This window comes from Fragaria vesca, linkage group LG6 (genome assembly GCF_000184155.1).
Source record: "Fragaria vesca subsp. vesca linkage group LG6, FraVesHawaii_1.0, whole genome shotgun sequence".
Classification (NCBI taxonomy): Eukaryota; Viridiplantae; Streptophyta; class Magnoliopsida; order Rosales; family Rosaceae; genus Fragaria; species Fragaria vesca.
The window spans coordinates 4,944,969-4,960,153 of NC_020496.1; the positions used below are offsets into that span (position 1 = coordinate 4,944,969).

The window sequence follows — 15,185 nt, forward strand, 5'->3', positions numbered from 1 at the left end:
TTGTCGATTGACTCTCTCTCTCTCTCTCTCTCTCTCTCTCTCCATCCCTTGATATTTTCAATTATTAAATGCTGGGTCTCTCTGCTTCACCGCGTTCGTCTACTCCGCCAAACCCTAGTTTCAGGTGCTCTTTCAATATTCCCAATTTTGGTCTCCAATTTTCTCTAATGCTTTCTTTTTTTTTAATTAATGGAATTCCCGTTCTACTCATCTCATTGCTCCAATTTGAGCTCCAGAGACTTCTCCCCCGCCCCAACTAAGCAATAATTTGTGAAATTTTACTTCTTTTCGAATTAGAAATTGTATATGGAGTTTTCAGGTTAAAAATTCTCACTGAGCTTGTCCAATTGATCGAAAAGTGAATTTTAACTATACCATGAGAAAAAGGAGACAATGTGTGAATTTATTTTTGTTATGAATTACTCTACTTATTGATGCGAACTGACGATTGTATGTGTCAGAAATTTTAGGTTAGTTTGTGATTATAATAGTTTTAAGTGAAAAAGGCATCGTTTTGTGAACAAGTGAAGTGCAATGTAGATATATCTGTTGTTTATTGATTTTAGGTTTCAAACTCTTTGGTGTGTTTTGGCAGTCTTTGATGTCATTGTGTCATTCGTTACGTTTATTAAGTTGTGAAGGGCTTGTTTACAGGTAGGCCTTGATTCGTTAAGAACATTAGGAGTTAACTGCAATGGACCTACGTTTAGGCCCTGGGAATGGCGAGGATAATCTTGGCATTCCTGATGATATGCGATGCAAGAGATCGGATGGGAAACAGTGGAGGTGCACGGCCAGGTCTATGCCAGATAAAACAGTATGTGAGAAGCACTATATCCAGGCAAAGAAGAGGGCAGCTAATTCTGCACTGCGCGCTAATATGAAAAAAGCCAAGAGAAAACCGTCAGGCGAAGGTGATCTTTTCTTGGAGAGTAAGAGTGATGATTTTGATGTGCCACTGGCAACTAAGAGTGATGATGTTGATGTGCCACTGGCAAGTATCAAATCAGAGGAGAAATCTCGTCCATCCCATGGGAAAAAGTTCACCAAGATATCAAAAAACCAGTTTCGTTATTCACCTGATCCACCGCCTATGAGAAGTGTGCCTAGGCGTAATCTTTCAAATGAAGAGAGAAAATCAGACGAGCATGAGGATGATTGGAGTTCTTATAAATCACCACCTGTTTCTGCTTTGGACTCACCCAGGAATAGGCCACAAAGAAGTTTTGATGCTAATGCTATGCCAGTTTCGGTAAGTTGACTCTCATTATATTAGCTGTGTCTCTTAGTGCCATTAATTCTATTGTGATGTTGCTGTCCTTTTTGCTTCTGTAATGAACTGTCATACAAAATATGACAGAGCAGCTTTTTATGGTTTATTTAATCTCAGTCCTTCCATGGATTGTAGTTCCTCAATATAACCAAATTATTGAACATAGGGACTTAAAAGTCGACTGAAGCTTGACATTTAATCTATTGGAATGATGTATTTCAATCTGTGTCTGTAGTGTGTTTGTCATTGCAACAAAGCTTTACATTAAGAACATAAAATGAAAGCTTTACAAAGAACACATCTTTGTCTCTTTGGAATTCGGTGACATTACTCACTATGTTTTCTGATACCGAGGCAAACATACTTCTTGCAGGAATCCGCTGATGGAAGCTCAGAATCCTCTGAAGATGCTGGTGGTCAAACTTGCCATCAGTGCCGGAGGAAGGATGACACAGTCATCTGGTGCCACAGATGTGATAGACGAGGGTACTGTGATAGTTGTATTCGTACATGGTGAGGTTGAGTCTCTTGGAAAAAATGCTTGTGATTATGTTTCATGTCCGTATTGTATACTTACACTTTATCTGTCAGGTATTCAAACACCCCACCGGAAGATATTCAGAGCTCTTGTCCTGCATGTTCTGGTACCTGTAATTGCAAAGTGTGCCTTCGTAGAGACAATTTAGTAAAGGTAATTCATATTTTGGACGGAGTAGTCTGCTACTGGTTGGATCATTGAGTTTAAAACGATCAATTGGTGGATGAGTTATGCTGACATTTGTGTATTTTAGGTAAGGATCAGAGAGATTCCTGCTCTAGACAAGTTGCAATATCTCCACTGTCTGCTGTCTTCCGTGCTCCCAGTGGTTAAGCAAATCCATCAAGAACAGTGCTTTGAAGTTGAACTCGAAAAAAAGCTTCGTGGTAAGATGCTCTCAGTAGCATTCTGAACTTGATACCTTTATATATTATTTTTACACTGAGTGACCATTACATATTTTGCAGGAAGTGATATAGATCTTGCCAGGACAAAACTGAATGCAGATGAGCAGATGTGCTGGTACTTTAATTTTCCCTGCATGCTTGATATTATTATCCGAGACATCAATTAAGGTCCCAGTACATGTCAAGATTCTAGTCATTTTGCTTTAGATGAACAGAATTGTAATCTTGATTCCTGAAACTGGAGGAACATAATGTTTCCATCTTTAGGGTTGTTATCTTGGTAACTTGCCTACAATTTCAGGTTTATTTTGGGAGAGCTGTGTTTTTACAATTATTTGTTTCCTTGTGTTTAAATGCAGCAATTTCTGTAGAATTCCCATCATTGATTATCATTGGCATTGTCCCGGTTGTGCTTATGATGTGTGCCTTAACTGCTGTCTTGATCTTCGAGAAGCATCTAAGCAAGTGGTCAAAGGAGAAGTGACAGAGGAGATTGATGATGAAAGTCAAGAAAAAGAAACCATGCTTGAGCAGTTTGCCAAAGTCAGACTAAATTTTTCGGAAAAGTTCCCTGACTGGAAAGCAAATAGTAATGGCAGTATTCCTTGCCCCCCAAAGGAGTATGGTGGCTGTGGATATTCAGCATTGAGTTTAAGTCGTATATTTAAGATGAACTGGGTTGCAAAGCTTGTCAAGAATGTAGAGGAAATGGTTAGTGGCTGTAGAGTTAATGATGCTGCCAGTCTTGCGCTCACTGAAGTTAATGATAAAAGACTTTGTCAGTATGCCCATAGAGAGGACAGTGACAATTTCTTGTACTGTCCTAGATCTGAGGATATTAAATGTGATGGGATTGCCACTTTTAAAAGACATTGGCTCAGGGGTGAGCCCATCATTGTAAAGCGGGTATTTGATAGCTCAACAGTTTCAAGCTGGGATCCTGCGGTTATATGGAGAGGGATTCAGGAAACAACAGATGAAAAATCGAAAGATCAAAACAGAATGGTGAAGGCTATCGATTGCTATGACTGGTCTGAGGTTCGCTTATCAGCTATTGCTTGTATCTTTCTCTATGGCTTTTCTTTCTTAATTATAAATCAACTGTTATAATTGACTTTTGTTTTAATGAAAATAATCTACTAGTTGGTATTTTTTAATACTGTTTACCAAACCTAAACTATACCTCGGGATTGACATGATGACAGGTAGATATTGAGCTTGGTCACTTCATCGAAGGATACTCTGAGGGACAAATTTATGAAAATGGTCGGCCAAAGATTTTAAAATTGAGAGACTGGCCCTCTCCCAGTGCATCTGAAGAGTTTCTCTTGTATCAGAGACCTGAATTTATCAGGAAACTGCCTTTACTTGAGTATATCCACTCCAAGTTTGGTCTTTTAAATGTTGCTGCAAAATTGCCACATTATTCATTGCAAAATGATGTGGGACCTAAGATTTTCATATCTTATGGGACCCATGAGGAGCTTGATAAAGGCAATTCCGTGACCAATCTTCATTTCAACATGCGTGACATGGTTAGTTGTTCTCTATTCTTGTTGTAAGCACTGCTAAATGCTTAGTCTGATGTAATTTTTTCTTTTTGACAGTTTATTCATATTCAAATATTTTACAATAAAATGGTATATAGATTTTTTTTTTTGGGGGGGGGGGGGTGGGGGTGTTGGAGAGAAGTGACTTACCACTAGTCCAAATGTTTTTAGTTGGGGGACATTTTATTTTATATATTTCAAAGAAAGGAAGATAAATTATCATTTATTTTTGTATCTATCAGGTCTATTTGCTGGTGCATGCATGTGTGGTGAAGCAAAAAGGTCAGCAGAAGACAAAAATTGAGAATGTGCAAAAACCCTTCGAGGCATCTGAGGTTAAAGAATCTCATGAGGATCTGGTAATGGGTGCTGGAGACAGTACATTCCCTGATCTATCAATAGATCAGAGTGAGGAAAATCCATATGAGGCAAGATTGGATACAGATAAAGTTGATAGTGCAGTTAATCATGGGCTTGAAACTACTCATGTTGAAATGAATACCATCAGTTGTGAACACTCAGAGAAAGAGGGTGATGATATCTCTCAAAAGACTCATCCGGGAGTTCTTTGGGATGTTTTCCGTCGAAAGGATGTTCCAAAGCTGACCGAGTATATAAGAATACATGGGGAAGAATTCGGGAAACTGAAGAGTGAAACAAATGACCTTGTAAGTTTATCTCTTGAGTATTATATCCCTTTCGCTCAGTAAAATGTAAGTAGCTGCAATTCAGGCTAAGAGCTGATCCTACTTTTTGGACAGGTGACAAGACCTCTTTATGATGAAACATGTTTCCTGAATGAACATCATAAAAGAAAATTGAAGGAAGAATTCGGTAAGGGTAACTGACATTTTCCTTTTAATCATTTTGGGTGGAGAGGAACAGAGGTCTGACTTTTGACAAAGATGATTCCCTAGGAAAAATGTTAGTGGCCACCTAATTCACTGTTTATGATTTGATTAAAACAGATTCTGACAGTGTCTATTCTTGAATTTATAAATGTGAAGCCCTAATTTGAGCACTTTGATCATGTAGACCTGTATTTCACCTTGTTAGTCTTTGATATTTTAGTGATGCTGCAGTTTACACTTTATAACAATCTTGCCCAGTTCTCTTCTATGACTTCAATCTGTGACACCCTTAACTATGTTGATCATGTTGGCTCTGTAAAAATTGATCAATTGTAGGTGTTTCACCACTGAAAATCTGCATGTGTATAGTATAGATATGTATGAGTAATCAATTTGTATGTCTTGGATTTGTTAAGATGGTCCTGGTAGTTGAGAAGTCAACATAGCATTGGTGTTGGAGTAACCATAAACTTTCTTCTTTCTTTATCAGGGGTAGAGCCATGGTCCTTTGAACAGAATTTGGGGCAAGCGGTATTCATTCCTGCTGGATGCCCATTTCAAGTCAGGAATCTTCAGGTAGTGCTTTGTTGCTAATAGTACTTCTAGTGAAATTCTCAAAATATTAAAAGATAACGTGAAGTTTGCAGATTAACTTGACATAATGTTCCATTAGAAACTTTATGGTGGTGTTGGGCCTCTGTGGCGTCATTTAAATTAGTGTACAGATAAAACTAGATCAGATCCAATGAATAGAGATGCATTGAAGATTTTGATATAGTTTTCCTTGTTTCAGTTATATTACCATATGGCTATCCTCAATTTCTCTGTTGTTTATTTTATATAACAAATATGATTTATGTTTGATCTTTATGCACTTTTCTTTTCAGTCCACCGTTCAGCTGGGTCTTGATTTCTTATCTCCTGAAAGCCTCGGTGACGCCGCAAGACTGGCTGAAGAAATTCGCTGTCTTCCAAATGATCATGAAGCAAAGCAACAAGTGTCGGAGGTCGGACAAGGGAAATTTTACGTAGAAGTATTCCGTGCTATCCTCTCTTTTTCTTTTACTTGTACTTTTTCCTTTTAGTTGTGGAACTATTTTGCTCAAATCGCGTCTAGTTGCTTTTCTTTTGTTGGTATTCTCAATATTTGGTTGGGTTCTGATACAGGTAGGAAAGATATCACTTTATGCAGCAAGCTCAGCTATTAAAGAAATTCAGAGATTGGTACTTGATCCGAAGTAAGCAAACCAGGCATTATATCCATCTTTTTATTGTTTGTTACTACTTGAACCACCGTTGTTTTTCCTGTTTTTTCCGAGTTAAAAACATAAACGAGTATTGTTGAGCACTTCCATCTTAAAGAATATGCATCTAACTGCACTATTCACTACTCCAACCTCCTAAGCTTTGCTTTCTTCTTATATGTATGTCCTGAGGCTTTAGCTTTTATGCGTCTCATGCAGATTCAGTGGAGAGCTTGGGTTTGAAGATCCAAATTTGACTGCAGCAGTTTCTGAGAATTTGGAGAAAATTACTAAGCGAAGACAGATAGCATGTTCTTGAAACTGTCTACAACAACGGTGACCGATGGTAGAAAATATATTAAAGAGGTGGCTAGAGCCTAGCTGCCTCTTGATGAGTTTTCAAAGTGTAAATGTGATATGTGCAATATTGTGAATTCTTAAGCTGTCTGATTGTAGGGGGTAGTGCCTCATACCAAAAACAACAGTGTAGCAGTTGTGCCATTAGTGAATGAAAAGCTATATATATATATATTAATTTCTGCTCTAAATATCGGCTGGTTTACCATTCTTTTGTTTACTGTCATATTTGCTCCCATAATTGCAAATGAGAAGGTACAAAATCAGCATATCCAAGACGTGACCTTATTTAGTTATTTATACGCATTTTTCAGAGACCTAAGTACACTCATGTCATCTAGCTTCATGAGCTGAGACTAAATGATTCTGCAATCCTTTGGAAATCAGACTTAACTTCTGGCCATTTCGATTCAGGTGCCTGAGCATTCAGAGTAAATAACCGACCACCGCGAACGCAACAGACGGCGATATTATGACGATGAAACAAAGGGCTCTCAACTCTGAATTCAAGCTCATAGTATTTCACATTTCTTAAGCTGTCCTCTCTCAGATTTGATTTCACCAAAGTTCCCTTCACATCAGGGCGTTTGCCAGCTCCTGTAATCGTCCGAACCACAGCTTCTCCCACCTCTTTTGGTCCTCCAAATGCTTCAATTCTACACACAAAAAGTCATGGATTAGCCATATTGCATTTTCTTCTCATACTTGACATAAAACGTTGTCGCTTGCTTACTTGAAATCAGGAGAAACTGGTGACACAATGACACTAACATTGAGCTCGCCGCTGGTCCCAGGCGGTCCAAATGCAACAACAGGTTCATTGACATTTCGCCGGCGTCCAATTCCATCACCGGATTTGGTATTCATGTTCAAAGGAGGTGGATCAAGTGATCTTTCAAACTCTCTTTTCTCAGCTGCTCTATACAACAATGTCTGATCACCAACCCAATTTACTGGGTATATGAACTCTGTTGTTCACAATCAAAGCAATAAAGTAAAGATTTCAGCATGCTAATGTATCCCAAGTAAAATGTAACATGTTAAAACATCACATATATATTAATGTACTTGTTTTACTGACCAAATCCTTCATTTGTGTCAATGCACCTACTGTACCCTCCTATAGGATATAGCACATCCAGCTTAAGATTCCTACTACTTTCTGGCGACAACCCAAGAAGGAAACTTGTAATGCCTAAAAAGTTAGCACCAAGAGCAACCACAGAAGCTGACCCCAAACCAACTAGAAGCCGCCGGCCAAACCTGGACGCCAGTGGTGCAAATTGCTCCGCCGGAGACCTCTCTGCCCGGATATTTACAACTTTCAAAGCCGCTATCCGGCTTCGGGAGAATTGTGTCACGCATTTCTGGTTGAAGCAAGCGTATCTGCATGCGTACAAGTAGTGTGGCAAGGCCGGCATTGTGTTCCTTTTGTGTGAAGGACTGCTTGCTTATTTTAGTTCAGGGCCTATTATCCAAACGAGTGGTAGTGATAGTGTGGTACTAGTATACTTACGAGTCATATTTCCAACCATATATATATAAGCTCTTGTATTTTACTCTCCATCATATATATATGTTACCATTATCACAGTCGGAATCCTAGCTAGGTCTTCGCGTGAATGGCTTTTCTTTATATTCAAGTTCATCTGAGAACACAAATATGATCATACAATTTCAATTTTTGTGGATTATTGATAATACTCACCCTGAGAGATTTGGAGATTAAAACAAAATAACAGCTCATTTTTGTTTGATCATGAAATTATAAAGAAGAAGAAAACAACACGTACATCGAGTGAAAAATTACCAGCCATCTAAGCTAGTCAGTACAAAAACTAGCTCTCGATCGATCTCTTGCTCAGTTTTCCTCACATGTGCTTTTCCATTGCTAGTTTCATGTTGAAACTGATGCATCATCATCATCAGCCAAACCACCTTGCATATATTCTTCTGAAGATTAAACGCAATATATAGTTCATCAACCCCAGCTCCAACCAAAGTTCGTGGCCGATTGATTATCATCCTCTTCCTGCTGCTTAATTTGTCGTTGCTGCTCATCATGGAGTACTTGTCTTTGTTGATGATCATGAAAACTTTCTGGTCTGTTACCTCCTCCTCCTCCTCCTCCGCCACCTCCTCTTTCTCTTCCAACCCCCAGAAAGTCTACGGTCATCGTATCTCCGCCTCTACTCACATTTTTACCATGCAAGCTGAGACCGTTACTAGTATTATTATTGTTGTTATTATTATTTCTGCCATTGACGCTTTGCTCCATGTTCTTCATCAATTCCCGATTGCTCTGATCAAATAATAGCCCACTAAACATTCCCATATTCCCATTACTAGCACCAAAAAACTGCGACGAGGTCTGTTGTACCGGAATATTGTTACCGTTTTTTTGCTGCATGAACTGGTTATTCACGTACCTAGAAAAGTCGCCATAGGTTGAGGGTGCCATGCTCATACCACTAGAATTATAATTGCTACTCATTGTTGCACCCATTTGAGACGCTTTCAGGAGCAACTCGGTCGCCGACAAGTGACCGGAGATTGAGCTGGGGAGTAGTACTTGGTGCCCGAGGTGATTATGAAACAATGCACTGCTTGTTGAAGATGACAATGAATTGTTGTGCAGGCCGCTTCTCGGTGATGACAACAACATGTTTGAGGGGACTCCTTGGGGCACTAGGGTTAAATTAGGGTTCTTGGTGTCGAAATGATCAAAGTGATTCGATGTCTTGCTACTTGTTGATGGGTTTGCGGTAGCTGTTTCGGTGTTGCTCATCGGCACTGAGGCCGGGATCATGAGCTCGCCGCCGGACACTAGTTGGCCGCCTTGTTGTAAGTTCTGTTGTCCCAAGTTGTTGGACATTAGTACTACTCCTTGTCCTTGAACTGATGTCTTGTTTTCTTCAGCTATGGCATCACAGAAAGCTCTGTGGGTGATAAAGCTATCTCTTCTGCATAACATATATTATACAGAAACGTCAAAAACTTAATCATAGAAATTGTTCTCTATAGGTGCCGTGGGATATAAAGGTACTAGCTAGGCATTTTTAATTATGCCTTTCAATTTTGATTACTATTCGAGTATATGTGCTATAAACTAATTTGACCAGCACAAGTCTCTTAGTCAAGATCGAGCTTATCACAAGTCGGCAAGGTATTACAAGAATCAATTTCTACTTTATTATTGCTTGCACTTTAAAACTTCCGATTTCTTTTTTGAATTTGTCTCTTAGTATTTTGGACTGGTTTATTCGTCTTCTCCAATTGGGTGCAAGAAGCTTCTAGAAATCTGTACGTGCTAGCACTCCCCCGATACAAATTGGTTCAGATAGTGCATGTATATGGGTATTCTATTTGATTATATCATTGGGATTAATTAGGACTCTCAGGCCACAAATGATGATAAACTAATTTTTCCCATCTGTGTTTAATTATTCCGGTATATTAATCAACTTGGCGTTTTAAAAGATTCACATGATATTCTATTTCTACTCATGCATGTCAATCATGCATTACACAATTATCTTATTAGAGCTGTTTACCATCTACCTATCTAATTTTGTATAGTTTATAAGAGAAAATTAAAGAATAATTAGCACAAACCTGGAGAAGACGGTTCCACAGTCACATTTGTATTCTCTGGTACCACAGGTCTTAGAATGAGCTTTCCAGTCCGATTGCACAGCATACTTCTTCGAGCACTTATCACATTTCCACTTTTTCTCACCGTGCTTCCGGCAAAAGTGCTTCTTGATCCCGGTGAGATCTCCGAGTGCCCGGGAGGGTTCGTGGTGGACGCATGAGGGTTCGGGGCAAACATAGACCCTCTTCCGGATTTCAGTGCTTGATCTTTGCTTAAGCTTCCATGGCAAGTTGTGGCCTCTTCGGTGCAGTTGCAGGTTTTGGTCTCTTTGGAACCCTTTCTTACAAATTTCACACACGAATCGGTTTGTTGCCATCAGGGTCTTTGGTGACAAGGCTATCACTTCAGCACTTGGATCTGCGTTAATGTACGTAGAATTAGTACATAGATCATTTTAACATTAACATGATATAATTAACCGAATCCATTCATTACCAAATTAAACAATGTAATTAACAACTAGCAATATGAAGTTGAGATGCATACAATTTCAGCCTTCACAGTGAGAATTTACAGCTAAAGACTAAATGTATGTCCCAAGAAATTAAGGAGAATGATATCTGATCGCGTTTTGTAAGCACCTCATTGTTACACATTTTCTTCGAGAAAAAAGAAACAATAGAAATGTAAAGAACGTGTGAAGAAATCTAATTCCTTTAAAGTTAAAACAGATATTGAAACACAAAATATAAAGGAAATGGGGTGGGAGACCAGTCAAAATAAGCCAATAGTTAAGTACAATGATTGAAATATAGAAACCAATAATTGAATCCTTTTGAACTAGTTACACATCAATAATACACAGTGTTCATCTTTTCGAACATTGCAAGAAAATCATTTCTCCACGCCTCTCTTCAAATCAAAGGTGTTTCAAGGTTATCTAGGAAGAACTGATTATAGATTTTTAACACACAAATACACGCAGAGACATGAATAAGCATTTAGCTAGCAGCTAATTAACTTAATTACTGAATTAACTCACAAATAATTGATGGAATATAAAAGATGGAATCTTAATGAAAGAAAAGCATACCACTAATGGTGTTTTTGAACTCTACTAAGTTCAATTAAGCATATGCACTATACAAAAACTAAATCTATCAATTTCAATTAGCATGACCATCAAATCAGAAAACAAAACTCTAAAGAAAAGAATACTAGTAATATTACTCGATCATGAAGATCGATGTAGTTTGAACTGTACCCGGAGTTCCTGGTAGGTTTCTTTTCTTCTTGGCTGGTGGAGGTTGCTGTTGTTGAGTTGCAGAAGTACCATTGACTGTAATTTCCTGAAGAGAATCGGAGCCATGGAAGTGATTCAGTAGCTCTTGTTGTTGTTGTTGAAGTACTTCGTCAGCACTGGTAGTATTTCCAGAAGAGAAGCTCCCAACACCACTGCCTGTGATAGTTGACATGGGATGAAGCTAGGAAGATAAAGATAAAAGGGAAAGAGAATTTTATTCACCAGTTTGTCTTTCTTGCAAACTAAAACTAGCTCTCTAAATTTGTTTCTTTCCCAACTCGATCAGCTAGCTCTATCTAGTTCTTTCTTCTATCTCTCTCACTCTCTCTCTCTCTCTCTCTAATCGAAGACACTAGCTACTCTAAGTTCTAGAGCAGTAAATTATAATTAAAAAAGAAAAATGAAACAGAAAAGATGGGATTTGTTTCAAGTGGAGGGAAGACAAAACCCAGAAAATTCTCCTTCAATTGTGGTGGAAGGGACTTCTGGTTGGCATGATATGAAACTTAAGAAACCAGTTCTTTCTTTGGCTTTGTATTGTAGTAAACTAATAATAGTTTTCAAGACACTGTTTGGCTTTGATATAGATATGCCCCTAACTTTATTGGATATTATAATCACATTGCCATTTCATACCCTTTTTCTTGATTAGCTACATATTTGATCATATTTGGAGCTCCAAATTTCAATTTTCAAATAATTTTTTGTTTTGGAAGGTTTAGTTTTCAAATATTAAGCTAATCGAACAGTTAGTGAACTAGTTATCCTACTTTGAAGTCATAATTTGACGATTTAGCTAGCACGTCCCTCTCTTCATGGTCGATGGATATTTCAGCATCTTTAGTTCATCAAAGACAAAGTCAATATCACAACTTCTTTCTTTTCTATTAAATTGTGCGTCTATATTGTCGACCAGTACAAATTCATCTTGTTTAAGATTTTTTTTTTCCGCGTGTCTATATTACAATAGTACTGTTATTTTGCTCAAGCCACTTCAAGCTGTCGTTAGATCGATCGTTCTCAAAAATCATTTTGTGATCATCATCAATAAAATTTGTTTATTTTTGATAAAAACAGAATTTTAAAAAAATAGAAAAAGAAAGAAAATACCAATTTCGTAATTACATTGCCATTTAGGGGTATAGGACTTGTCTAACTATGGTTATGTTTGCTGTCAAAGGCCAGTGGCACTGTGGCAGACAAGGGCTTCTCGCCGGGAATTGTCCGTTTGTGAAGAGATTTTATAAAAGGAATTCTTGTTCCAAAAATGTCACTTTCAGCGACTCGAATTCACAACATTGCCACTGTGGAATTTTAGCCGCCCTCATGCAGTCATGCGTGGTAAATGACCAAAATATCCTTACCGGTCACGGGTGTGCACTCGAAAGGGACCCGACATGGGACTCGAAAATTCTCTAATTCACGTGCAGTTTGGAATAGACCGGAAGGTCAATTTACCCAGGGGTATTTTCAATAATATACGAATAATATTATATTGCCGATAAAAATTAATAATAATAAATGAATAATTGATGGTCAGGTTGGTAGGCAGCGGCTTGCTTCAAAATTGTGATAGGATTATGATGACGTGTCGTCGTCAACCCACTAATCGTGATTGGTGGGAAATATAACACCCACTAATTGTGATTGGATATGTACCAACACAACACGTACAGTAGTGTTCGCAGTCACTATTAGATTTAGATCTAATCTAAAAGATGAAAATAAAATAATTTTACTTAAAAATAATTTTCTCTATATTTAAATTTAAACTTAACGGTAACTGACCATAAATCTCTTAATCAGTCACTAACTAGATGAACATGACTACTGTGCACCAACAATATAGATTAGTGAAGATGGTTGGTCTAGAAAAAAGAGACACTATAAAAAAAGGTAAAGAAATACAAAACATTTTAGGATCTCAAGTTTAGAAATTTTCTCTTTTAAAATGTTGGTCCCCTAAAATTTGTTAACCTTTTCACAATGGTTTGGAACACCACCGTTGAATTGGTTTCATCCTTGGATCACTATACCATGTTTTACAGATAATAAAACTTGAGAAATTTTAACCCATAATATTTTAATACATACCCTTGTTTAATACACTTATCATCTAGTTTTTCATTTCGATATTAAACTTAATACACATCTCAAACTGTCTATAATACCCTTATATCTAAAACTAAAAAATAATATGTTATTTAATATAATTATTATAAATTTACAATATATTTTGGTAACTCATTTACGTTTTTTTTTCTATTTTCTGCTAGAAATTTTTTTTTTCATCATCAAATTTATAATCAAAAGACTATTATTACACAAACTTCAAATCTTTGGTGCGACATCAATCATTTAGAATTTAAAAAAATATCAACCATTTCAAGTTTTCGAAATTCACAAGGTAGTAAAAGTACATTAGGTCACTAGCTATTAAACATATATACCTATTTTTTTCAATACAACATGTCAAGATGAACATGTAGTATTTCAAAATGGTCAAGATCAAAACTAAAACTGATACAAAAAAGAAAAAGAGACAGAACCCAAATGAACCGATATTAATTGAATAATACATGTGATTATTTAGTAGCAGTCGAAATTCGGGTCATAAATTCTAAAAGCGTTTTTTTTTTTTCGTATGAAACTATGAATTGTGGAGAAGAGTCAAGTTTAAGGAAGAAGTAGTTGTTTCGATGGTTTTAGGGTAGGAGATTAGATTTCTAATTGTGATTTTCTTTTCTTTTTTAATAATAAATGTTTGTTTTGGTCATTAAACATGTCTAAAATATTTGATGTGAAACATAAATTAATACGAGTGTGTATTAAGAAATTAAGGGTGTGTATTTAAAATTACTCATAAAACTTTCATTAGCTGATCGACATAAAAAGATAACCAAATTCATCAAAATTAACGTGTGACGAAGCTATAACTATACGGTATATAACACAACAGCTCACGAGCAACATGCCAATTAGACTGTAATATTGTGGAGAATGTCGGAATTTGTTTTACGGTTGTGATAAGAGACCATAAAAGAAAAACTCCCCAAAAGTAGTATTGGATTGCATTGAATTATTTTTCATTGCGGAATGAAATATAATGATATTTCATTTGAAAGTTCAAGCCTAGCTAGTAGCTATATGTATGAGATATTTTGAAATGTTGGACACAATTATTGAAATTTGGCAATATCGATCCCTAATGCTTGAAGTAGTCAATGAGCTACCTAGGCTAGCTAGGGAAAGAAAGTATTCTCAAATCTGTGAAATGAGCTAGCTAGCAAGGCAATCCTTGATACTTTGAAGAATCGAACCAAAAGTTTGATTAGAAATTTCATCCATATTCAAAAACTTTTTCTTATTTTTTTATATAAATGAAGAATGTGATCATCAAGTTTTGAACTCGATCGTGATCGAGTTCTTATCCGTAATTCAAAAAATTACGATTAAATCGAATAATTAACGGTCGACCGACGTAACCACAAAAAGAAAGTATATATGGTGGATCAGTCAGTCAAATGGATGCATGTGAGTCTTGATCTGTGATACAGTACGTAGAGATTAGTACAGTCTGAAAATCAAGGCTCGAGGGAGCAGGCCATATGATAAAAGTCTGCATTTGGCTCTCTGTAAGTTACTTTTACTACTGCATATTTATTAGCTAGGGTTCCACACTACTGCGTGCATGTCAATATCAACTGCCATGTATGTTCCGGCCAGTTCTACATTTTACCATCGTATTCATAATTAGAGTCTTCAAGAGATTACTCTTCGATCAGTTTGATCTTTTCTTCTTGGCTTTTTGTGTGATGAATTCGATCACTGATTCACTGTAGTATCGAATTCTAGGCTTCTAGCTATCGAACCCAACTGAGCGAACAAACTGGATATGAGTTAGTTAATTTAGTATTCTCTATGCATGCATGCATGTCGCTTAATGCGTTTGTCTTTAACCTAGCTCACTATTTCTAACGTAATATGATATCGTGTATTTGTCGTTCATGTATGTCTGTAATCTAATCGATCTGGTACAGAGAGAGAGAGAGAGAGAGAGAGAGAGA

At 37.0% G+C, this 15,185-nt stretch overlaps 3 protein-coding genes across 3 annotated transcripts; 1 reads left to right on the forward strand and 2 right to left on the reverse strand.

The window, feature by feature from the left end:
* The first annotated feature begins 10 nt into the window (after positions 1-10).
* Positions 11-6,393, forward strand: LOC101314963. Its single transcript, XM_004302361.1, has 14 exons — positions 11-124; positions 655-1,252; positions 1,647-1,786; positions 1,865-1,964; positions 2,065-2,197; positions 2,279-2,333; positions 2,578-3,256; positions 3,424-3,753; positions 4,011-4,436; positions 4,530-4,602; positions 5,110-5,195; positions 5,507-5,653; positions 5,787-5,857; positions 6,083-6,393. Exons 2-14 carry the CDS (start codon positions 695-697, stop codon positions 6,180-6,182), a joined length of 2,898 nt encoding a protein of 965 aa, XP_004302409.1. The 5' UTR covers positions 11-124; positions 655-694; the 3' UTR covers positions 6,183-6,393.
* Positions 6,394-6,563: 170 nt separating this feature from the next.
* Positions 6,564-7,641, reverse strand: LOC101291651. Its single transcript, XM_004304935.1, has 3 exons — positions 7,302-7,641; positions 6,954-7,188; positions 6,564-6,876 (listed from the first exon to the last, which is right to left on the reverse strand). The coding sequence occupies exons 1-3, from the start codon at positions 7,639-7,641 to the stop codon at positions 6,564-6,566; spliced, it is 888 nt and encodes a 295-aa protein (XP_004304983.1).
* A 247-nt stretch (positions 7,642-7,888) lies between these two features.
* LOC101315251 lies at positions 7,889-11,505 on the reverse strand. The gene is made up of 3 exons (XM_004302362.1): positions 11,080-11,505; positions 9,836-10,232; positions 7,889-9,183 (listed from the first exon to the last, which is right to left on the reverse strand). Exons 1-3 carry the CDS (start codon positions 11,288-11,290, stop codon positions 8,202-8,204), a joined length of 1,590 nt encoding a protein of 529 aa, XP_004302410.1. The 5' UTR covers positions 11,291-11,505; the 3' UTR covers positions 7,889-8,201.
* Between the last annotated feature and the right edge of the window lie 3,680 nt (positions 11,506-15,185).

What these genes read in the sequence shown, in the direction of transcription:
- LOC101314963 (XM_004302361.1), top strand. Translation starts at nt 695, where the DNA reads ATGGACCTACGTTTAGGCCCTGGGAATGGCGAGGATAATCTTGGCATT. An exon ending in GATAGTTGTATTCGTACATG is followed by an intron (nt 1,787 to 1,864) that starts GTGAGGTTGAGT and finishes TTTATCTGTCAG; the next exon opens with GTATTCAAACACCCCACCGG. An exon ending in AGATTGGTACTTGATCCGAA is followed by an intron (nt 5,858 to 6,082) that starts GTAAGCAAACCA and finishes CGTCTCATGCAG; the next exon opens with ATTCAGTGGAGAGCTTGGGT.
- LOC101291651 (XM_004304935.1), bottom strand. Translation starts at nt 7,641, where the DNA reads ATGCCGGCCTTGCCACACTACTTGTACGCATGCAGATACGCTTGCTTC. An exon ending in TGACACAAATGAAGGATTTG is followed by an intron (nt 7,189 to 7,301) that starts GTCAGTAAAACA and finishes TGTGAACAACAG; the next exon opens with AGTTCATATACCCAGTAAAT. An exon ending in CCAGTTTCTCCTGATTTCAA is followed by an intron (nt 6,877 to 6,953) that starts GTAAGCAAGCGA and finishes TTTTGTGTGTAG; the next exon opens with AATTGAAGCATTTGGAGGAC.
- LOC101315251 (XM_004302362.1), bottom strand. Translation starts at nt 11,290, where the DNA reads ATGTCAACTATCACAGGCAGTGGTGTTGGGAGCTTCTCTTCTGGAAAT. An exon ending in AAACCTACCAGGAACTCCGG is followed by an intron (nt 10,233 to 11,079) that starts GTACAGTTCAAA and finishes ACATTAACGCAG; the next exon opens with ATCCAAGTGCTGAAGTGATA. An exon ending in TGTGGAACCGTCTTCTCCAG is followed by an intron (nt 9,184 to 9,835) that starts GTTTGTGCTAAT and finishes TATGTTATGCAG; the next exon opens with AAGAGATAGCTTTATCACCC.